The sequence below is a fragment of the Mobula birostris genome, chromosome 18 (genome assembly GCF_030028105.1).
Source record: "Mobula birostris isolate sMobBir1 chromosome 18, sMobBir1.hap1, whole genome shotgun sequence".
Taxonomy (NCBI): domain Eukaryota; kingdom Metazoa; phylum Chordata; class Chondrichthyes; order Myliobatiformes; family Myliobatidae; genus Mobula; species Mobula birostris.
The window spans coordinates 17963043-17988044 of record NC_092387.1 but is presented as its reverse complement, the minus strand read 5'-3'; the positions used below and the strand labels follow the sequence as shown (position 1 = coordinate 17988044).

Genomic DNA, 25002 nt, shown 5'->3' with positions numbered 1-25002 from the left:
TCATCTTATGCATAACCACGATACAACTGGTTCAATCATCTGATCTTGGCACAGGATGCGAACATCTTGCACTATGTCCTTGGGCAATAAGCCAAGAAGAAACCTACTCTGCAATCAAGGGTTAAGTTTATGGTTGGAGATAAATGAGCTGTATATTCATGAGTTGTAAATGATGCAAACAGTCTCAAGAATAATGTGCATTTTGAGAACTTATTTATTACTCTCTCTTGTGGTTAAGATCTTAATTTTAATGTTCACTTTCAAGAATATAAACAGTTATTAATCAAGCTTATTTTCTGGCACAGAAGGAAACCCAAAGCTCTTCAGGCGTTTGAAAGTAGAAGCTTGAGTAATGTATATCAGAAGAGAAAGACAGTTAACAGTTTCCACTGTTTACCAAAGTTCTAATGAAAAGAAAATCAAAGGCACTAGCCTCACATCATATTTGCAAAGCCCAAAGCAGTATCAACTAAATTATTTCATAAGTCAAACAATAATTATTTTAATCTATTAATTTAGAAACAAAAACAAAACTTGAATTTGAACTTGAACCAAGTATCACAAATATATTTTGTTACGCCCAGAATATTTTCCAGGGTGGGCTTGTGTCTGACAAATGATCAGAATTGGGTAACCGTGTGAGGTAGAGGTGGCTACAGTGAGCTTGTTAAACAACAGCAAAAATATTTGACCCAGTGTATCAAGTTTCAAGAGACAAAGGGCCAGTTTCTGAGTGGGACTGCTAACATTTAGTGGAATTATTGTCAATTTGGAGTTTAAGGAGGTTGAGGGACTGATGAGAGGTCCATAAGGGTAATAGCAAAAATGCAGATGTGATGCCGGTATACAGAGATAATTATAGTCAGAGACAAATCCCCAAAGCAGGCCCTTCAGACTACCACGTCTATGCTGACCATTTTCCCACAAGAATTATGTAGAGATATAAGGACCAAGGAATCTAGGATATGATGACGGTGAAGCAATATCCGTTACTAAAATTAGCTCTGCATGGAGAAAGAGAGAGAGAGAGAGAGAGTGTGTGTGTGTGAGTGCGAGTGTGAGTGTAAGATATTGATTGGTAAAAGCTGGTATTTATTACCCACCATTAATTATCCACGAAGATTGTGGTGAACCTTGTTCTTGAATTGCTGCAGAATAATGCTGGGAATGTGTCATGCATGCTCATATTTCTTTACCACACAGAAAGAAGCCATTTGTCCCATCACGCATATGCCAATTCAAAATAAAGCAGTGCCCCCATTGATTTTTCCCTGTTACCCACTTCCATTACCAATACTGCCAATCAGTTCTATCACTCACATAAACTAGAGGCAGTTTGCAAGGACCAATAAAGCTAGAAACCCATTCACCTTTGGCTTGTGGGAAGAAAGCAGGACACCTGGAGGAAATCACAGTCACAGAAAGAACATGCAAAATTCCACACAGATGAGCCCCCAGTTACTGAAGTTGTGAGACAGCAGCTCAGCCAGCTGTGCTATCTATTGCTAGGTGGGAAGTAATGAAGGAATGCTAATACATTTCCAAATGAGCACAATACGCCATACGAGGGGAAGCTGCCCTTTTGTGCTTGGGAACCGCTAAAGAGATTCAACAATGTGCAAAACAGAATGCCAAATGTTCTCGTGCTTTGATAGCTGGGAATGCTGTGAAATTGGATTTCAATGCACAACATTAAATAAAAAGAATTACATCAGAATCAAAATAAGAGAAATGTCCATTTTACCTGTGAACAAGTAAAAATAAAGTTTGGGTTTCTCTCCATCAGTCGCAGTGCAGACACCCAGCTCCGAGCACACTTCCGAATGGTCTCTTCATACGGCCATAACCAAGCTGTTTAATGGCAAAATAAACATTTTAGAAATGAGATGCAATCACATATAGGAGATTGACCAACCTCACCAGCCTTCCCAGCAATCAACAAATACAAGGTGCGGCAACTTAACTTTTTCACTCACACAAGAAAAAATTCATTCTCATGTTTTAACTTGACTTCTGCCTCAATAGGCAATTCCAAGAGGAAAAACCTTCCCTCCATTAACCTTCCACACTCGTGGGAATGTAATGCCAAGTGTAATCAAACAGAAGAAAAGGTAAGGCAAGAGAGGTAATGCTGATCAGTCATTCGATAAATAGAAGCTACTTTCCCAGCAGAGGCATTGATTTGTTACAGCGCACAAGGCCATTCAGTTCTGTACCCAAGAGCAATCTCATGAGTTCCAATCCATTTTCTTCCCACCACCCTCCCATTTGTAATCTTGCAATTTATTCTCTCTCAAGTGCTTATCAACTCCCCTTTTGCTAGCCACTTATCCATACCAAAGGACTACCAGAGAACCTAGCAGAGTCCAGTGGAGTCACAGCAAGGATGTATAAATTTCACACACAGCAGGATAAAATCTAAGAACCTGGAGCAGTAAGATAACAGCACAAACTGTCATGCACCGTGCACAATGGGCTGAATATCAGCCTTCTGTAGTGAGAAATTTGACAAGGATAATTGATCAGTACCCCAATTTCATGTGTATCTAAATTCCTGATCTGAATATCGTTCCCACTTTTCCACAAGATTAGAGTCTATACATCAAAGCAACAATAATTTATTTTTGCTAAGCACTGGTTATGCTATTACTTATGCCTGAGCAGTTTTGGCACCTTTTACTTTTACAGTAAGTGGACAGCAGAGGTGTCAAAATGATATCATAGTGGGAAAGGAAATTGTGGGTTTGTTTCAGCTGCAGAATAGAAAGCCAGAAAGAAGTTTAATTTTTTTTAAAATAATGACAAGCAAGGTGAAAGACTAATAGGATTTCTACCACAGCATCACTTTCCTACAGCAAGCCACATCACTCCATTTGCTTAAATCCAAAAGCTTCATCCATTCTGCTTGTATTAAATAATCAGTGATTGAGTCTTTTCAGTTTTGTTCCTTTTCAGTAGGAAAGGACAAAGATATCCAGTCTCTGTATGAAGAAATTTGTTCTCATCTCAACTCTCAATGGCCCAACCCATATTTTGAGGATAGCCTTCTTTCACCCATTTCATTCCCTCCCTTCTCAGTTTCATCTACCTACTACCCATACACTTCACCCATCATCTCTCTTCCCCCCTCACTCCTTCTCTATCTGGTGCTGCCTTCCTCCTCAACTCCAATGGTGTCCATTATCACCTTCCTTACTTCTCCACAACTGACAGCTCTTTGTATTCCTGCTCATCTCCCTGCAGTAGTTGTCTTCAACCATCACACTCGTCTCCCCCACCTGGCTCCACATTCCTCTTTTGTCTGCTTCCAGGCATCTTGTCTCCGAACACCACACCCCTCAATCTGGCTCGATCTATCCATCATTTTTCACAAACCATTCTGGCATCTATCTCACTGCTCCCCCTCTTCTCGTTATACTAGCCATCTCCTCTCTCCAACTAGTTTCGATGTTGGATTTCGTCTCTTCCACCCCTCTCCTTGACCCACCATGAGTGCTGTTCACCCGGCTGAGGTACTCCAGCAGATTGTTTGTTGCTCTGGATTCCAGCATCTGCAGTCTCTTGGGAGTCCTTGCTTTACAACAGTTGTCTCTGGTTCTAGGCACCCTAGTCAGGGGAAACATCATTCGTGCAACCACCATATTAGGTTCTCTCAGCATTTTCTACTGTATGTTTATGAGATCATCTCTTATCCTTCTAAATTGCAGAGAGAATTTGGTCCATCTGCATAATTTCTTTCTAAGGAAATCCACACCAGGAATCATCCTGGTGAAACTTGATTACACCATGCTAACACAACTATTCCTTCTGTGCATTAGAAGACCAAATCTTCACATAATACTCCAACAGTGGTATCACTAGGGCTTTATATAATTTCAATCAAACAAAATTTCAAAGTTGAAAGCAAGTTTATTATCAAAGTACACATATATACTGCCTTAAGATTTGCTTTCTTGCAGGCATACTCAGTAAATCCAAGAACATAACAGAATCCGTGAAAGACCAAACCCAACAAGATGGACAAACAACTAACGCGCAAAAGCAAACAGACTGTGCAAATACAAAAGAAATAAAAATAATACTAATAAATAAATAAGCAGTAAATAAATAAGCAGTAAATAACAAGAACATCAGACGAAGATTCCTTGAAAGTGAATCCATAGGTTGTGGGAACAGTTGTGATGGAGCGAGTGAAGTTGAGTGAAGTTATCCCCACTGGTTCAAGAGCCTGATAGTTAAAGAGTAATAACTGTTTCTAAACCTGGCGGTGTGGGTCCTGAGGCTTTTGTACCTTCTTCCTGATGGCAGCAATGAGAGACAGCATGGCCTAGGTAGTAGAGGTCCTTGATGATGGATGCTGTTTTCCTACAACAACACTCCTTGTAGATGTGGTCAATAGTGGGGAGGGCTGGGCTGGACTGTATCTATTACTTTTTGTAGGATTTTCCATTCAAGGGCATTGGTGTTTCCATACCAGGCTGTGATGTATTAGTAAATATCATCATCATCAGCAATCACTCGTAGTGGGGTATGATTCTTCTCCTGGTGGTTGATCTGGTCACTTGTGGGTCTTGAGATGACTGAAGAGGCCGATCCGTGATCCACAAGTCCTATTGCAGTATTAGGTGTAGGTCACCAAAGTGGTGATGGATGTACCTGGTTGGGTCTTTCCCAGCCACTCCTTACATTGAAGCCAACTAGACTCAGGGCAACAGTGGAGGTATTCTTCAAGCTGTGCAGTCCCCTCATAGACAGTCCTTCTCCAGCTTTCCCTGTCCTGTGCTAATTTCTCCCATCCATTCAGGTTGATGTGGCACTTCCTCAGGTGGGTCTTGATATTGTCCTTGAATTGCTTTTCCTGTCCTCCAGGAGTGCACCTTGCATCCTTGAGTTGGCCGAACAGGAGTTGTTTAGGGAGGCGGGAGTCAGGCATATAGATGATGTGGCCGACCCATCGCAATTGGCATTGAGTCACAATTGTGGCTATGGAGTTAATGCTGGCTTCCTCCAGGATGCTGGAGTGAGTACACCTGTTCTTCCAGCTAACTCTCAGAATCTTTTGAAGGCATCTTTGATGGTAAGTTTCTAGGGATTTTATGCACCTGCTGTATGTTGTCCATGACTCTGCTCTATATAGTAAGGCAGGGAGGACTATAGCTTTATAGACCAGAATCTTAGTGTTGGTCTTGGTATCCCAATCTTCACAAACACTCATTCAGAGCCTGGTAAAGCTCCACTTGCACAGCCTATTCTGCGATTTATTTCTAGGTCAATGCTGGCTCTTGAAGGAAGAAGCCTGCCAAGGTATGGGAAATTATCAGTGTTTTCCAGAGGGATGTTGTCAACTTGGATGCTTGGAGGTTTAGGAGCTTGATCTGCAGCAGGTTGGTGCAGGACTTGGGTTTTCTTGACATTTAGATCAGGTCCCAGGATCCTCCTCAGAGTGAGCTACGATGGCATTGTCATCTGTAAATGTACTCTCCACCACACATCTATAACAGTTTGTCGAAGTTTTAGATGTCGTGCCAAACCTTTGCCAATATCCAAGGAAGTAGAGGTGCTGCCGTGCTTTATTTGTAATGACACTTACGTGCTGCGCCCAGGACAGATCCTCTGAAACTATAACACTGAGGAATTTAAAGTTGCTGACCCGCTCCACCTCAATCCCCCAGTGAGGACTGGCTCACGGATCTCTGGTTTCCTCTCCTGAAGTCAATAATCAGCTCCTTGGTCTCGCCGACATTGAATGAGAGGCTGCTGTTGTGGCACCACTCAGCCAAACCTTCAATCTCCCTCCTGTAAGCTGATTTGTCACTACCTTTGATTCAGCCAACAACAGTGGTGTTGTCAGCAAACTTAAATGTCTTCCAAAGTGTGCTTAGCCTCACAGTCATAAGTATAAACCTAGCAGAGCAGAGGACTAAGCACACAGCCTTGTGGTGTACCTGTGCTGATGGTTATTGTGGAGAGTTGTTGCCAACCCTAACTGACTGGGGTCTGCAAGTGAGGAAATCGAGGATCCAATCGCACAAAGAGGTATTGAGGTCAAGGTCTTGAAGCTTATTGGGTCTGCCAGGCTGTAGTCGATAAACAGCATCCTCATGTAGGCCTCTTCACTGTCCAGATGTTCCGGTGTTGAGTGAGTAGCCAATGAGATAACAACTGCCTTGGACCTGTTGTTCAGATAGGCAAACTGGAATGGATACAAATCACTTCTCAGACCGGGGTTGTTATGCCTCATCACTAACTTTTCAAAGCACTTCATCACAGTGGATGTAAGTGCTACCGAATGATAGTCATTGAGGCAGGTTACCACATTCTTCTTGGGCACTGGTATAACTGAAGCCTGCTTGAAGCAGGTGGGTACCTCAGACTGCCAAAGGAGAAGTTAAAGATATCAGTGAACACTCTAGCCAATTGATCAGCACACATCTTTCTTTAGTACTTGGCCAGGTACTACAGTTGGACCGGATTCTTTCTGTGGGTTCACCCTCCTGAAGGATGCTCTCACGGCAGCCTCGGAGACTGAAATCACAGGGTCACTGGGGGCTGTGGGAGTTTGAGAGGATTCCTCCACGTTTTGACTGTCAAAGTAAGCGTAGAAAGTATTCAGTTCATCTGGAAACAAATGCTTGTAGTCACCTATGTCGCTTAGTTTCACTTTGTAGAAGGCAATAACGTTCAAACCTTGTCACAGTTGTCAAGCACAAGTCAATTGCAACTTCACCTGTGAAATAACTGGAGATCATCCCCAGATCTCTTGTATCTCATTTGGTCACCAGTTCTGAATGCCGCCAATCTGGCTGTCAGCAGATTGCAGATCTCATGATTCAGCCAGGGCTTCTGATTGGGGAAGACTAAATGATTTTGTGGGGACACACTCGTCTACGACTGTTTTTATAAAGAACGTGACAACCATGGTGCATTCTCAGATGAGTCCTTGAACATCTCAAGATTGGCTTGCCCACAGAAGGCAAAGTGTGGTTGTAGACAGGTCATATTCTGCATAGAGGTCAGTGACCAGTGGTGTGCCTCAAGGATCTGTTCTGGAACCCCTTCCCTTCCTGGTTTTTATAAATGACCTGGATGAGGAAATAGAGGGATGGGTTAGTAAGTTTGCTGATGACACAAAGGTTGAGGGTGTTGTAGATAGTGTGGAGGGCTGTCAGAGGTTACAGCAGGAGACTGATAGGAGGCAAAACTGGGCTGAGAAGTGGCAGATGGAGTTCAATCCAGATAAGGGTGAGGCGGGTCATTTTGATAGGTCAAATATGATGGCAGAATATAGTATTAATGGTAAGACTTTTGGCAATGTAGAGGATCAGAGGGTTCTTGGGGTCCAAGTCCATAGGACACCCAAAGCTGCTGTGCAGGTTGACCCTGTGGTTAAGAAGGCATACGGTGCATTGGCCTTCATCAACCATGGGATTGAGTTCAAGAACAGAGCGGTAATGTTACAGCTATATAGGACCCTGGTCAGACCCCACCTGGAGTACTGTGCTCAGTTCTGGTCACCTCACTACAGGACGGATGTGGAAACCATAGGAAGGATGCAGAGGAGATTTACATGGATGTTGCTGGATTGGGGAGCATGCCTTATGAGAATAGGTTGAGTGAACTTGGCCGTTTCTCCTTGGAGTGACGGAGGATGAGAGGTGACCTGATAGAGGTGTATAAGATGATGAGAAGCATTGATCGTGTGGATAGTCAGAGGCTTTTTCCCAGGGCTAAAATGGCTCACATGAGAGGGCACAGATTTAAGGTGCTTGGAAGTAGATACAGAGGAGATGTCAGGGGTAAGTAGTTGTTGTTGTTTTTTAACGCAGAGAGTGGTGAGTCCGTGGAATGGGCTGCCAGTGATGGAGGTGGAAATGATAGGGTCTTTTAAGAGACTCCTGGATATGTACATGGAGCTTAGAAAAATAGAGGGCTATGGGTAACCCTAGCTAATTTCTAAAGTAAGGACCTGTTTGGCACAGCATTGTGGGCCGAAGGGCCTGTATTGTGCTGTAGGTTTTCTATGTTTGTGTTTCTATGTAACATGCCTAGCCATGCATGCATGTATGTTACTCTGTAACGTGCCCGGTCTGCAGACTTGAAGCAATCCCACAGCCACTCCTCTGCCCCCAACAACTACCTTTCTGTTGTTCTCATCTCTGCAGACTTGCTCTATAGCCTCTGCCTGTATGCAGGTGGAGAAGGACAGCCAAGTGACCGGATTTCCTGAAATGTGGTCTGGGCATGGAACGGTTGGCATTCCTTACCGAAGCATGTCAGTGGTCTAATGTGTTGGAACCATAGTGTGCAGGTTATATGCTGATGAAGTCTCAGACTACGATTTGAAATGTGACAGGGTGGACTGTTCCACGTCTGCTGATGGCACCATACAATATCTCGAGTGCCTGATTACCACTGGCCTTTAGTGGTATGTCAACTGCAGTCAGGATTATGGAGGAGAACCCCCTTGGTAAGTACAATAGTTGGATTTAATCATCAGATGTTCCAGGTCAGGGAAACAAGAGTATGACAAAGCTGCCACATCCGAGCACCACAGAGAGCTTATCATGAAACACAGACTCCTCTTTCTGCCTTCTCTGAATCAGTTCAGTTCATCCCATGTATTGAGAAACCTTCCGATCTGATTGCAGAATCTGGTGTGTTTGGAGTAAGTTGCATCTCCGTGAAACACAGGACACAACAATTCCTCATTCCCTCTGATTCAACAACCTTTTCCCTTGTACTTAAATCTTCTCACGGTAGAGTTCTTAATTGTTGGCTGCTCCTGTATGTTTAATTTTAGCAAATCATGTAGAAGAGTGGCAGACTGATGAATGAAAAGGATCTTCTCCAATTGCAGGGCTACCCTAAAGGGCTTGGGAATTAAGTGCAGTCACTGATGTAATGCCGCTAAGCATACAGCATCATCACACTGCTGTCTGCTTGGCTGATCAAATATCCACAGTTTACACGTTACCTAAGAGATGCTTGGTGCTGGGGAAATTTTGTGCCCTTCTTCAAATTAGATTGCAAGATTGTTTTTGGTCTACCTGAGACAAGACATCAGTTTATATCTCAATAAACTGAAACACTGTACAATACAGCACACTGGCAAAGAACACACCAGAGACTGCAGATGCTGGAATCTGGAGCAACAAACAATATTGCTGGAGGAACAGCAGGTCAAGCAGCAGCTGTGGGGAGGAAGGAATTATCAAGATTTTGGCTGGATACCATGCACTGGAATGAGAGTAGAGAAGGGAGATGGCTAGTATAAAAAGGGAGCGGCAAGACAGGAGCCTGATGTGATTGGTTAACTGAGGAGGGTGCAGGATGATGGACAGATGGAGCCAGGCAGGGGAGGGAAGGAATGTAGCTGGGAAAGAGTGGCAGGTGGATGATAGATGGAGGCAAACGAAAAAGGCAGCTGAAACAATTTCCATCTCTGCTAATCTCCCCACTCTGATACTGAGCCGTCAGTCCTCTGTAGAGTATTTGCTTTGTACCCCTGCATTCGCACCTCACCCTTACATCAGAGTCCAGCAATGGCAGCCTTTGTTCTCCTGCTTATCACCCTTCAACAGCTGCCTCCACCTTCACCCTCATCCCTCCTGGCTCCATCTGCCTCTTTCTTTTTGTCTGCCTCCACCTATCATTCACCTGCCTGTTTCTCAACTCTATCCCTCACCATTATCCTTCACCCGTCCTCGGTCTACCATCACCTCAGGCTCTTGTCTTGCCACCCCTCCTCTTTATACCAGTCATCTTCCCTCTAATTACAGTCCTAATGCATGTATTCTCTTTCCACCCCTCACCCCACAGATGCTGCTTTACCCCACCCTCCCCGAGCTGGTTGCCTGTTCACCCTAAAGAGGGATTTGAACTTTCTGATTCAGGTGATTGCTCTTTATATGGAACTGAGGTGAACATTTAACAAGGATTACTGTCAGCAAATACAGACTAATGACAGCGATACAACACTTCTGCCAGACATAAAAACACTGGAAGGAAAGGAATTGTTGGATGTTTCAGGTTAAAACCTTGCATCAGGACCCAAAACATTGACAATTCCTTTCCTTTCACAGATGCTGCTCAACACGTAGAGTTCTTCCAGCAGATTGGTTGTTGTTCCAGATTCCACACCTGCAGTCTCATAGAAAAACCTACAACACAGTACAAGCCCTTCAGCCCACAATGCTGTGCCGAACATGCACTTACTTAGAAATTACCTAGCGTTACCCATAGCCCTCTATTTTTCTAAGCTCCACGTACCTATCCAGGAATCTCTTAAAAGACCCTATCGTATCCGCCTCCACCACCGTTGCTGGCAGCCCATTCCACACTCTCACCACTCTCTGCATAAAAAACTTACTCCTAACATCTCCTCTGTACCTACTTCCAAGCACCTTAAGTCCTGTGTCTTTGTAAAAGCATAGGAGCACTCAGTAATCAGACACCATCTGTGGAAGGAGAAATCGAGTTGATGTTTCAAGACAAAGACCCTACATCAAAATTAACCTGGTTTTCTCCTTTCCCAGCTCTGATGAAAGGTCTACAATCCTGAAACATTAACCCCATTTCCATTTTCACAGATACTGCCTCCCCAGAATACCTCATGCATTTTATGTTATTTTAGATTTTCACCAAATGCAGTTTTCTTATTTGCTAGTTTGATCCATTGCCTGATGGCATTCTCCACAACGGCAGTGATATCTTCCCTCATACATTATAGTCCACAAGCAACGTATCCCAGGTACCAAATGCTTCTATACAGATGCTTGAAGTGCTCAGATCTTTAATTAGTCAGGCTTTGTTACAGTAATAACATCATAATTCCTAGTGTATTAGACACTAGTGTAGTAAATTAAATGACAGACTGGAATCAGATAGTAGTACTGAAATAGGTTACAAATGAAATTTGAAATTCTTACAATGTAATGCAGTAACCAGTACCAATTAGATTGCACTAGAAATAAAGGTGTAGAACGGGTATGTAGAGTAACTGGAATGTGCTAATCGGTGGAAATTAAATTAAATAAACTTTGAAAGCAAAAGGTAACATTTTCTGACCTCTGTGTTTAATTACAAATTCTTCTGACCTGTATCAATATGGCAGTGTCCCATTGCATGCACCACATGTTGACTTTCCCCATTCTTTTGCTGAAGGAAAGCATTGGCTATTCTGTGCACTTCTGCAAAGGTGTTAGGGTCTGCAACATCACAGGCGTTTACCATCTTATTAGCGGTGTACAATGCTTGATAGCTGCGCTGATTCTCAGTGCCAAGGAACTGGACAGGGAAAGTGAAGCAGGCAAAAAGGAGATATTAATACCACAGACTTTATTTGCACATCAGTTGGGAGTTTTTGCACAGAAAATGTTGAACTGGAAGGAATTGCATGCAAAGTCTTACTGAAAGTGATATGCCCTCTTTTAAAGTATTTTATTCACTTTCCAATACCTCATTCAAGTTCCTTGAGTGACTGACATGCAAAAGCAAGCAGCTAGAATTTAACTGTGAGACACAAGTTCACAACCGTACTTGGTATTTTGCTTCTCTAATTACAGCAGTTGGTTCAAGACACTATAATGCATGCCTTTATTTTCTATATTTTACTATATTTCAAAGTTTCAAAGGTTCATTTGTTATCAAAGTATACAACTCTGAAAATCTTCTTCTCTGGCTAGCCATGAAACCAAGAAAGAAAAGAAAGATCAACTCCCAAATCCCCCCTCCCTACACAAAAAAAATACAAACAAAATTGGAACAAGCACATCGACCCCCAAATCTCTCCTCCCACACAAAAAAAAACAAACAAAAACAGATCAGGCATATCAATCCCCAAATCCCACTCCCCACACAAAAAATTGAGATAGATGAGGTGAATTTCACATTCCTATGCACTCGTCACCCAAAAGTACATTATTTATGAAGCATTATATATATATATTACTTATCTCATTCACGTTGGCCTATCCTGTTAAGTAAAGAACAGATTATCTGATTTTAGGATTCTAGAAATAAAACATTTATGAAGGAATAATTCTTTTCCAAAATGGAAATAAAGAGCAATATCTAATAAAATTATGTGTGCTTTTTTATTGAGATGGGAAATGAATAAATTCCAAACTACACGAAAAGGGACTAACTATTGCTTAAAGAATTCTGGGTGCATTGCATATCCAAGGAAGATACACCTTATGTTCTTAATCCTCCATCTCAAGGCTTTCATGCAGTAGGAAAGATGCTTTAAGGTATTGATTTCAACCAGAAAATTAAGCAAAGTTTTCTGCCTACAAAATCCAACCAGATATTTTCCTGCTTTATTTAATTATCTGATTACTTATCGCATTTTTGTTGGAGTATCCTGCTGTGTGAAATTTGGTTGGGTTTCTCCACTTTGCAATAGCAAAAATGGTTCATAAATGGTATATGTTTGACTGAAGAGCAATCAGAAGCATGAAATCATAAGTAGAAAATAAAGATTTGTATTAATATATTGCCTTTCATGAACTTGAGATGCCTTATAATGCTTTCCAACAATGAAGTTTTTCTGTAATTTATTTTTTATTGAATTTCAAACATTTCCATAAGATGAACTTCAGATACTGTACATATATATCATATAATCATATTTGTCACAGATCTCTACATAATATAACAATGAAGTTTTTTTGAAGCTCAGTTATTGTTGCAATATTACACAGAAGATAATCTGCACACAGCAAGTTCCAGTAAACTGCAAAGCAAGCAAAACTACCACAACTACCTTCCAAGCACAAGTAGTTAAAAGATATTTGCCAAAAACTCACCTACTACTCTTCCAGCAACACACATAAAAGTTGCTGGTGAACGCAGCAGGCCAGGCAGCATCTCTAGGAAGAGATGCAGTCGACGTTTCAGGCCGAGACCCTTCGTTAGTCCTGACGAAGGGTCTCGGCCTGAAACGTCGACTGCACCTCTTCCTAGAGATGCTGCCTGGCCTGCTGCGTTCACCAGCAACTTTTATGTGTGTTGCTTGAATTTCCAGCATCTGCAGAATTCCTGTTGTTTACTACTCTTCCAAATAGTTTTGAGGTGTTTCACTATCACTTGAAAGTTTAAAGTCCTATCTGAAAACTCTGACTATGCAACATTCCTACAGTACTTCACAGAATTCTCCAGGGTCATTTTGGTAGCAGTACGCATTCCATCTCAGCCCAATCTCAATCAGGCTTCAGATGATCTGAACAACGGGATCAACATGCACAAAACAGTGCACCCTAAAGCCTTCACTGTCGTTTTGGGAGACTTTAACCAGGCAAATCTGAAACAATCACTAAGCAATTACTATCAACAAATCACTTGCAATACCAGAGGAAACAACACACTGGGCCATTGCTACACCACCATCAAGAATGCCTACAGTGCTATTCCACGCCCTCACTTCTGGAGGTCTGATCACCTGAGTATAGGCAGAGACTGAAGACTGCAGCACCAGTAGTGAGGACCAAGAAGGTTTGGACAAGGGAAGCACAGGAGCGCCTACAGGACTGCATTGAATTGGTGGACTGGACTGTATTCAGGGATTCATCTTCAAGCCTAGATGAGTATGCTACAGTTGTTATCAACTTCATTAAAACCTGTGTGGATGAGTGTGTGCCTACAAAGACTTACTCTACATTCCCAAATCAAAAGCCGTGGATAAACCAGGAGGTACGTCGTCTGCTGAAGGCTAGATCTGTGGCATTCAAGTCTGGCAACCCAGGCCTGTACCAGAAAACCAGGTATGATATTTGTGAAGGGCTATTTCAAGGGCGAAAAGACAATTTTGAATGAGGTTGGAGGCACCATAGGATACACGGCAACTCTGGCAGGGTTTGCAAGACATTACTTCCTACAAAGAGAAACCCAATAACTTGAATGGCAGTGATGCAGTGATGCTTCACTACCAGATGAACTCAATGCCTTCTATGCACGTTTTGAAAGGGAGAACACAACTGCAGCTGTGGTGATCCCTGCTGCACCTGATGACCCAGTGATCTCTGTCTCAGAGGCTGATGTTAGGCTGTCTTTAAAGAAAGCGAACCCTCGCAAGGCGGGAAGCCCAGATGGAATGAGTACCTGGTAAGGCTCTGAAAACCTGTGCCAACCAACTAGCGGGAGTATTCAAGGACATTTTCAAGCTCTCACTGCTACGGGCAGAAGTTCCCACTTGCTTCAAAAAGGCAACAATTATACCTGTGCCAAAGAATAATAATATGGGCTGCCTTACTGACTATCGCCTTGTAGCACTCACATCGACAGTGATGAAATACTTTGAGAGGTTGGTCATGACTAGACTGAACTCCTGCCTCAGCAAGGACCTGGACACATTGCAATTTGCCTTTCACCATAATAGGTCAATGACAGGTGCAATCTCAATCGCTCTCCACACGGCTTTAGACCACCTGGACAAAACAAACACCTATGTCAGGATGCTGTTCATTGACTATAGCTCAGCATTTAATACCATCATTCTAACAATCCTGATTGAGAAGTTGCAGAACCTGGGCCTCTGTACCTCCCTCTGCAATTGGATCCTCGACTTCCTAACCAGAAGACCACAATCTGTGCGAATTGGTGATAACATATCTTGCTCGCTGACGATGAACACTGGCACACCTCAGTGGTGTGTGCTTAGCCCACTGCTCTGCTCTCCATATACACATGACTATGTGGTTAGGCACAGCTCAAATATCATCTATAAAATTGCTGACGATACAACTATTCTGGGTAGAATCTCAGGTGGTGACGAAAGGGTGTACAGGAGTGAGATATGCCAACTAGTGGAGTGGTGCTGCAGCAACAACCTGGCACTCAACATCAGTAAGACAAAAGAGCTGATTGTGGACTTCAGGAAGGGTAAGACGAAGGAACACACACCAATCTTCATAGAGGGCTCAGAAGTGGAGAGAGTGAGCAGTTTCAAGTTCCTGGGTGACAAGATCTTTGAGGATCTAACTTGGTCCCAAGATATTGATGTAGTTATAAAGAAGGCAAGACAGCGGCTCTACTTCATTAAGAGTTTGAAGTGATTTGGTATGTCAACAAATACACTCAAAAACTTCTATAGATGTACCATGGAGAGCATTCTGACAGGCTGTCTCGTACGGGGGTGGGGGGGATGGGGTGGGTGTTGGCTACTGCACAGGACCGAAAGAAGCTGCAGAGGTTTGTAAATCTAGTCAACTCCATCTTGGGTACTAGCCAGAAAGTACTCAGGACATCTTCAGGGATTTGTGTCTCAGAAAGGCAACGTCCATTATTAAGGACCTCCAGTACCCAGAGCATACCCTTTTCTCTCTGTTACCATCAGGTAGGAGGTACAGAAGCCTGAAGGCACACACTCAGTGATTCAGGAACAGCTTCTTCCCCTCTGCCATTTGATTCCTAAATGGACATTGAACCCTTGGACACTACCTCACTTTTTTGTTTAAATATACAGTATTTCTGATTTTTGTGCATTTTTTAATCTATTCAACATACATATACTGCAATTTATTTATTATTTATTTATTCATTTATTTCTCTTCTATATTACGTATTGCATCAAACTGCTGCTAAGTTAACAAATATCACATCACATGCCCGTGATAATAAACCTGATTCTGATTCTGAAATGGCACAAAGATTTTGTGTTCCAAGTCTCCTGAGTGGAAGCTGGACTCAGAACTTTCTGACTTTACAGCAAGGATGTCACAGGCAAAATAACACAGACATGCTGTATTCATTGCTGACCAAGAAGTCATTCAAATAAAGCCCATGGCCAATAGTTTAGATTGTTCATGTTCTTACAAGAACATGTATTCTGCATTGATTTAAGGGCATCTCTATCAGGGACTAAGGCAAATTTGGGTTTCATGATAAAACAAAAAGTTTTAACTTTACAGCATAATGAATAGATTTAAAACAGTGATATCAGACTTTCAACAGAGAGATTCAAAAACTTAACAGTTACTTGCTTCTCTCCATCTCCAATTCACTAATCACAGCCCATAAGCGAATCTCAATAAATTGATTCTTTAATCTCTGGAAGATCTGATCTTTGGCATGTAGACACCAACAGAAGACCACCTCATTGGACCCCCTGCAGTTCGCATATCGTCCCAACCATTCAACAGACGACGCCATTGCCATCACCCTCCACCTGGCCCTAACCGATGTGGGCAAAAAAGACACGTACGTTCGAATGTTGTACATAGACTTCAGTTCAGCATTCAACACAATCGTTCCTCAGAAACTGATTGGAAAGCTGAGCCTACTGGGTCTGAACACCTCCCTCTGCAACTGGATCCTAGACTTCCTGACTGGGAGACCTCAGTCAGTCCGGATTGGAAGCAGCATCTCCAACACCATCACACTGAGCATGGGGGACCCCCAGGGCTGTGTGCTCACTGCTGTTCACTCTGCTGACCCATGACTGTGCTGCAACACACAGCTCGAACCATATCATCAAGTTCGCCGATGACTCGACCGTGGTGGGTCTCATCAGCAAGAACGATGAGTCAGCATACAGAGAGGAGGTGCAGCAGCTAACGGACTGGTGCAGAGCCAGCAACCTGTCTCTGAATGTGAACAAAACAAAAGAGATGGTTGTTGACTTCAGGAGGACACGGAACGACCGCTCTCCGCTGAACATCGACGACTCCTCCGTAGAGATCGTTAAGAGCAGGGGTCCCCAACCTTTTTTGCGCTACGGACCGGTTTAATATTAACAATATTCTTGCGGACCGGCCGACCCCGGGGGGGGGCAGGGTTGCCAACGGACAAGAGTAGCAGTCAAAAAATACGTTGTGTTTACCCCGAGAAAGACTACAATGACCATGAAGCCTTGCGCGGGCACCAGTGCGCATGCCTGTACCTGCTGATATTATTCTTTTTGGCGATTCTGTTTGGGGGAGGGGTTAATCACGGCCGGAATATTGCTAATAAGGGGCTAATACACTCAATTTCATTTCTAAAAGGGTTTATCTAACGAATTTAATATTAAACACAGCGCATATTTTCCTCGCATGAATATAGTGATAAGTCAATCATCAGGGGAGGACAGGGAGCTTGAAGTAAGTGTTGAAAGAACTTCCAGTAGAAGTGGTAGAGGCAGGTTCGATATTATTTAAAGAAAAGTTGGATAGGTACATGGACAGGAAAGGAAGGGAGGGTTATGGGCTGAGTGCAGGTCGGTGGGACTAGGTGAGAGTAGCTTTCGGCATGGACTAGAAGGGCACAGATGGCTTATTTCCGTGCTGTTATTGTTATATAGTTATATAAGTCACTTATCAGTCAATAGCATCATAACGTTGTAAGTAATGTTTGGATATTAAACACATGGCACATATTTTCCCCGTATGAACATATAAAATCATTGCAACACACCAATATCGCTGAATCAGTGGGAGCCCTGGGCTTGTTTTCCTGTAACAAGACGGTCCTATCGAGGGGTGATGGGAGACAGTGATACTCGAAAGAGGTTCCTTATGTCCAGTCTATTCCGCAATTTAGTTTTCGTTGCATTCATTGCAGAGATATGTTGGAAATGGAGGCAACGTTTTCAGTGCTTTTGTGGCTATCTCAGGATATTTAGCCTTGACTTTGATCCAGAATGCCGGCAGAGATGTTGTGTCAAACATACTTTTCAGCCCGCCGTCATTTGCAAACTCGAGGAGTTGATCTTCTTCCCGCGCTGACATGGATGACATGCTGTTAATGACCTCGCGTGTGTTCAAGCTCAACAGTGGGCGTGACAGGGAATGAGGAAAGATGCAGCTAATTCATATCGCCAAGTCATATCATTTCCTCGCGGCCTGGTAGCAAATGCTCTGCAGCCCGGTACCGGTCCACGGCCCGGTTGTTGGGGACCGCTGGTTAAGAGCACCAAATTTCTCGGTGTTCACCTGGCGGAGAATCTCACCTGGTCCCTCAACACCAGCTCCACAGCAAAGAAAGCCCAGCAGCGTCTCTACTTTCTGCGAAGACTGAGAAAAGGCCATCTCCCACCCCCTATCCTCACCACATTCTACAGAGGATGTATTGAGAGCATCCTGAGCAGCTGCATCACTGCCTGGTTCGGGAATTGCACCGTCTCGGATCGCAAGACCCTGCAGCGGATAGTGAGGTCAGCTGAGAAGATCATCGGGGTCTCTCTTCCCACCATCACAGACATTTACACCACACGCTGCATCTGTAAAGCGAACAGCATTATGAAGGACCCCAAGCACCCCTCATACAATCTCTTCTCCCTCCTGCCTTCTGGCAAAAGACACCGAAGCATTCAGGCTCTCACGACCAGACTATGTAACAGTTTCTTCCCCCGAGCCATCAGACTCCTCAATACCCAGAGCCTGAGACCAACCTACTGCCCTCTACTGTGCCTATTGTCTTGCATATTATTTATTGTAATGCCTGCACTGTTTTGTGCATTTTATGCAGTCCTGGGTAGGTCTGTAGTCTAGTGTAGTTTTTGTGTTGTTTTACGTAGTTCAGTGTAGTTTTTGTATTGTTTCATGTAGCACCATGGTCCTGAAAAACATTGTCTTGTTTTTACTGTGTACTGTACCAGCAGTTATGGTCGAAATGACAATAAAAAGTGACTTGACTTGACTTAAAGACTGTCAAAGTCTCAACAGTCCAGTAGGCAAGTCTCCCAGCCACAACTATTTACTTTAATCAAGTACTTCTACTGTCCTTTTTAAACAGGGATGAGAATTCAAAGCAATCCATACCTTTGCCATGTCCAAGAGGATTTCAAAGTCGATGAGTAGTTCATGAACGTCCCTGTTGAAAACTACCAGCTCAGCCTTATGGAGAACAAACTTGCGCTGCGGGTCAGGGGGTGCAATCATAGAGTCCTGGCCTGCTCCAAACAGTCCGTTGCATGCCAGCTCTACATACAGCTCCCAGCTGCAGTGAGTAAAAGAGAAACATACCTCCAGTTAATTGTGTTGTCTCCTCCAATAAAATTGACTAACTACAATTGCAGAACTGGACAAAGTAGATATAAAGATCAGTATGTGCAAGAATATCAACTACATTACTGATTAAAGAGATGACTAAGATTCTAAAATACGTCCTCCCACTATATCTCACTCTGGCAACTTTCCTTTTACGCAGAGCACTCAGCCAAAATTACCATAATCAGTACACTGGTCCCAAATTAAGGTGAAAAGAGACAAGCACCGAAGACTGTGTCTAACTGATTCAAGACTAAGGAAGGATTTTCTATGAAATTTTATCTGAAATAATAAAACACAGCACAGTAATTGTTCCTACTATGGAATTGCAGGTTAGCTATTGATTTCATTAAGATAATGCTGAAGATTTCGCTTCAAGTGAACAAACAGAAGCTATTACAGCAGGTTAAGTAACGGCATTTGCACATCAAAGATAACATAAGCTGGTTACTGCATTAAAAGATGTCAATATTAAAATGGATTAAAACAAATGTAGAGACAGTTGGGCTAAAGCAGATTCCTGTAATTATAGACATTTTAATAAAACAAACGAGATAATGTGGCGCTCTATGAAACTTACCCGAAATATGCCAAAATGTTCATTTACAATAGTACCCTTCACCTTTTATTACATCAAATAGCAAGAGAATCTTAAAAGTATACAAAAGGTTTCTCCAGACGGTTAAGATTGCTGACCTATGAAGTTCTTCATCTGTCAGGTTCTCTGAGAGGATGTAGCTAATCTTCTCCCCTTCTTTAGTAAGGCCCTGAAGAGAAATTATTATATTTAAAAGGGTTAAGATAACACAAGAAATATCAATTCCCCTTTAATGAACATTTAGGGTTTGACACAGATTCAGCTAATAGACTGTCTTATTTCCCCCTAGAGATCAAATCAATGAGTGACCAATGCCTCATCATTTCCCATGTATTTAATGCCATTCCTGTGTTAACCAGTACTTTAACTTTTACCACCTATTTGTTGTACATATATACAGTGGCATGCAAAGGTTTGGGGACCTCTGGTCAAAATTTCTGTTACTGTGAATAGTTAAGTGAGTAGAAGATGAACTGATCTCCAAAAGTCATAAAGATAAAGATGAAACGTTCTTTTCAACATTTTAAGCAAGATTAGTGCATTATTTTTATTTTGTACAATTTTAGAGTGAAAAAAAGGAAAGGAGCACCATGCAAAAGTTTGGGCACCCCAGGGGATTTGAGCTGTCAGATAACTTTTACCAAGGTCTCAGACCTTAGCTTGTTAGGGCTATGGCTTGTTCACAGTCATCATTAGGAAAGGCCGGGTGATGCAAATTTCAAAGCTTTATAAATATCCTGACTCCTCAAGCCTTGTCCCAACGATCAGCAGCCATGGGCTCCTCTAAGCAGCTGCCACGCACTCTGAAAATTAAAAGAAATGATGCCCACAAAGCAGGAGAAGGCTATAAGAAGATAGCAAAGCATTTTCAGGTAGCCATTTCCTCAGTTCGTAATGTAATTAGGAAATGGCAGTTAACAGGAACGGTGGAGGTCAAGTTGAGGTCTGGAAGACCAAGAAAACTTTCCGAGAGAACTGCTCATAGGATTGCTAGAAAGGCAAATCAAAACCCCCGTTTGACTGCAAAAGACCTTCAGGAAGATTTAGCACTGTTCTACTATGCAGCGACACCTGCACAAATACGACCTTCATGGAAGAGTCATCAGAAGAAAACCTTTCCTGCGTCCTCACCACAAAATTCAGCGTCAGAAGTTTGCAAAGGAACATCTAAACAAGCCTGATGCATTTTGAAAACAAGTCCTGCGGACTGATGAAGGTAAAATAGAATTTTTTGGCCACAACAAGCAAAGGTATGTTTGGAGAAAAAAGGGTGCAGAATTTAATGAAAAGAACACCTCTCCAACTGTTAAGCACAGGGGTGGATCGATCATGCTTTGAGCTTATGTTGCAGCCAGTGGCACGGGGAACATTTCACTGGTAGAGGGATTCATTTAATTAATTCAATTAAATACCTGCAAATTCTGTAAGCAAACATCACACCATCTGTAAAAAAAAGCTGAAGATGAAAAGAGGATGGCTTCTACAACAGGATAATGATCCTAAACACACCTCAAAATCCACAATGGACTACCTCAAGAGGCACAAGCTGAAGGTTTTGCCATGGCCCTCACAGTCCCCTGACCTAAACATCATCGAGAATCTGTGGCTAGACCTTAAAAGAGCAGTGCATGCAAGACAGCCCAAGGATCTCAGAGAACTAGGAGCCTTTTGCAAGGAAGAATGGGTGAAAATCCCCCAAACAAGAATTAAAGGGCTGTTAGCTGGCTACAGAAAGCATTTACAAGCTGTGATACTTGCCAACGGGGGTGTTACTAAGTACTGACCATGTAGGGGCCCAAACATTTGCTTCGGGCCCTTTTCCTTTTTTGTTATTTTGAAACTGTAAAAGATGGAAATAAAAAGTAATCTTGCTTAAAATATTAAAGAAATGTGTCATTTTTAACTTTATGCCTTTTGGAAATCAGGTCATCTTTCACTCGCTTAGCTATTCACAGTAACAGAAATTTTAACCGGGGTGCCCAAACTTTTGCATGCCACTGTATTACAAAATGCAACAAAGCACAAGTTTGGTTGCTTCATTTGGTCAAAAAAAAGAGAAAAATCACTTCCAGAAAAAGCAAATGCCTTGCATTAACTCTGCACCAGGTCAGTAATCAATCAAAACTATTGCAACGCATCTTATCTGCTCTAAAATAACGTAACTGAATAGGATCTTTCAACTCTATACATTAATTTTCAGTTCATTTGTCCATGATGAGTTAACAGACCCAAACTTGACCAATTTATCAAATATCAACCCAGATTTACAAGCTTAATGATATGATAGAAACATAGAAAACCTACAACACAATACAGGCCTTCAGCCCACAAAACTGTGCTGAACATGTCCCTTCCTTAGAACTACCAAAGCTTACCCATAGCCCTCTATTTTTCTAAGCTCCACGTATCCATCCAGGAGTCTCTTAAAAGACCCTATCATTTCCGCCTCCACCACTGTCACCAGCAGCCCATTCCACACACTCACCACACTCTGCGTAAAAAACTTACCCCTGACATCTCCTCTGCACCTACTTCCAAGCACCTTAAAACTATGCCCTCTCGTGCTAGACATTTCAGCCCTGGGAAAAAGCCTCTGATTATCCACACGATCAATGCCTCTCACTATCTTGTACACCTCTATCAGGTCACCTCTCATCCTCCATCGCTCCAAGGAAAAAAGGCCAAGTTCACTCAACCTATTCTCATAAGGCATGCTCCCCAATTCAGGCAACATCCTTGTAAATCTCCTCTGCAACCTTCCTATGGTTTCCATAAGACCATAAGACAAAGGAGAAGTCGGCCATTCGGCCCATTGAGTCTGCTCCGCCATTTTATTATGAGCTGATCCATTCTCCCATTTAGTCCCACTCCCCCGCCTTCTCACCATAACCTTTGATGCCCTGGCTATGCAGATACCTATCAATCTCTGCCTTAAATACACACAATGACTTGGCCTCCACTGCTGCCCATGGCAACAAGTTCCATAGATTCACCACCCTCTGACTAAAAAATTTCTTCGCATTTCTGTTCTGAATGGGCACCCTTCAATCCTTAAGTCATGCCCTCTCATACTAGACTCCACCATCATGGGAAACAACTTTGCCACATCCACTCTGTCCATGCCTTTCAACATTCGAAATGTTTCTACGAGATCTCCCCTCATTCTTCTAAACTCCAAGGAATACAGTCCAAGAACGGACAAACGTTCTTCATATGTTAACCCTCTCATTCCTGGAATTATTCCAGTGAATCTTTTCTGTACCCTCTCCAACGTCAGCACATCCTTTCTTAAATAAGGAGACCATAACTGCCCACAGTACTCCAAGTGAGGTGTCACCAGCACCTTATAAAGCCTCAACATCACATCCCTGCTCCTATACTCTATTCCTCTAGAAATGAATGCCAACATTGCACTTGCCTTCTTCACCACCGACTCAACCTGGAGGTTAACCTTAAGGGTATCCTGTACGAGGACTCCCAAGTCCCACTGCATCTCAGAACTTTGAATTCTTTCCCCATATAAATAATAGTCTTCCCGTTTATTTCTTCTGCCAAAGTGCATAACCATACACTTTCCAGCATTGTATTTCATTTGCCACTTCTTTGCCCATTCTTCCAATCTATCCAAGTCTCTCTGCAGACTCTCTGTTTCTTCAGTACTACCGGCCCCTCTACCTATCTTCGTATCATCAGCAAACTTAGCCACAAAGCCATCTATTCCATAATCCAAATCGTTGATGTACAATATAAAAAGAAGCGGCCCCAACACTGATCCCTGTGGAACACCACTGGTAACCGGAACTGGTAACTGGTTTCCACATCCTTCCTGTAGCGAGGCGACCAGAATTGAGCACAGTACTCCAAGTGGGGTCTAACCAGGGTCCTATATAGCTGTAACATTACCTCTTGGCTCTTAAACGCAATCCAACAATGGATGAAGGCCAATGCACCGTATGCCTTCTTAACCACAGAGTCAACCTGCGTAGCAGCTTTTGAGTGTCCTATGGACTCGGACCCCAAGATCCCTCTGATCCTCCACACTGCCAAGAGTCTTACCTTTAATGCTATATTCTGCCATCATATTTGACCTACCAAAATGAACCACCTCACATTTATCTGGGTTGAACTCCATCTGCCACTTCCCAGCATAGATTTGCATCCTATCAATGTCCCATTGTAACCTCTGACAGCCCTCCACACTCTCCACAACACCTCCAACCTTTGTGTCATCAGCAAATTTCCTAACCTATCCCTCCACTTCCTCATCCAGTTCACTTATAAAAATCACAAAGAGTAGGGGTCCCTAAGGCACACCAGTGGTCACCGTGCAGAATATGAAATGTCTACAGCCACTCTTTGCCTTCTGTGGGCAAGCCATTTCTGGATCCACAAAGCAATGTCCTATTGGATCCCATGCCTCCTTACTTTCTCAATAAGCCTTGCATGGGGTACCTTATCAAATGCCTTGCTAAAGTCCATATATCTATGGCTCTACCTTCATCAATGTGTTTAGTCGCATCCTCAAAAAATTCAATCAGGCTCGTAAGGCACGACCTGCCTTTGGCAAAGCCATGCTGATTATTCCTAATCATATCATGCCTCTCCAAATGTTCATAAATCCTGACTCTCAGGATCTTCTCCATCAACTTACCAATCACCGAAGTAAGACTCACTAGTCTATAATTTCCTACTTCCTTTGTTGAATAAGGGAACAGCATCCGCAGATCTCCAATCCTCCGGAATCTCTCCTGTCGATGCCAACGATGCAAAGATCATCGCCAGAGGCGCAGCAATCTCCTCCTTCGCTTCCCACAGTAGCCTGGGATACACCTCATCCGGTCATGGTGACTTATCCAACTTGATGCTTTCCAAAAGCTCCTGCACATCCTCTTTCTTAATATCTACATGCTCAAGCTTTCCAGTCCACTGCAAGTCATCCCTACAATCGTCAAGATCCTTCTCTGTAGTGAATAATGAAGCAAAGTATTCATTAAGTACCTCTGCCATCTCCTCCATTTCCATACACACTTTTCCACTGTCACACTTGATTGATCCAATTCTCTGTATCTTATCCTCTTGCTCTTCACATACTCGTAGAATGCCTTGGGGTTTTCCTTAATCCTGTCCGCCAAGGCCTTCTCATGGCCCCTTCTGGCTCTCCCAATTTCATTCTTAAGCTCCTTCCTGCTAGCCTTATAAATCTTCTAGATCTCTATCATTACACCCTATCCTCGTTATAGGCGAGGGATATATTCCTCGAAGTTGACGCATAATGCGAATAATTATCTAAATGGAGAAAATAGGGGTGTGTTCCAGGGGGCTTCCTAAATATGTTTTATCTGTAATTTATTCACATTGTTATACCAATACGACACAAAAGCAGTACAAGACATTTATATTATATTTAATAAATTTAAGGTAATATTTAATGTAATAAAT

At 42.8% G+C, this 25002-nt stretch overlaps 1 protein-coding gene across 2 annotated transcripts in view; it reads right to left on the bottom strand.

Moving 5' to 3' along the window:
* Positions 1-25002, bottom strand: part of man2c1 (mannosidase, alpha, class 2C, member 1) — a 127632-nt gene that overhangs the window by 90843 nt on the left and 11787 nt on the right. Inside the window, exons 1-5 of one of the 2 annotated variants that reach the window (XM_072282293.1) lie at positions 24215-24433; positions 19662-19732; positions 18738-18915; positions 11097-11286; positions 1745-1851 (exon numbers count right to left, since the gene is read on the bottom strand). In XM_072282293.1, the coding sequence (XP_072138394.1) occupies positions 1745-1851; positions 11097-11286; positions 18738-18857 (417 nt within the window). In that variant the 5' untranslated portion in view covers positions 18858-18915; positions 19662-19732; positions 24215-24433. Of the gene's footprint in view, positions 1-1744; positions 1852-11096; positions 11287-18737; positions 18916-19661; positions 19733-24214; positions 24434-25002 lie in introns of those variants that run through there. The other variant, XM_072282292.1, reaches the window with a different exon arrangement.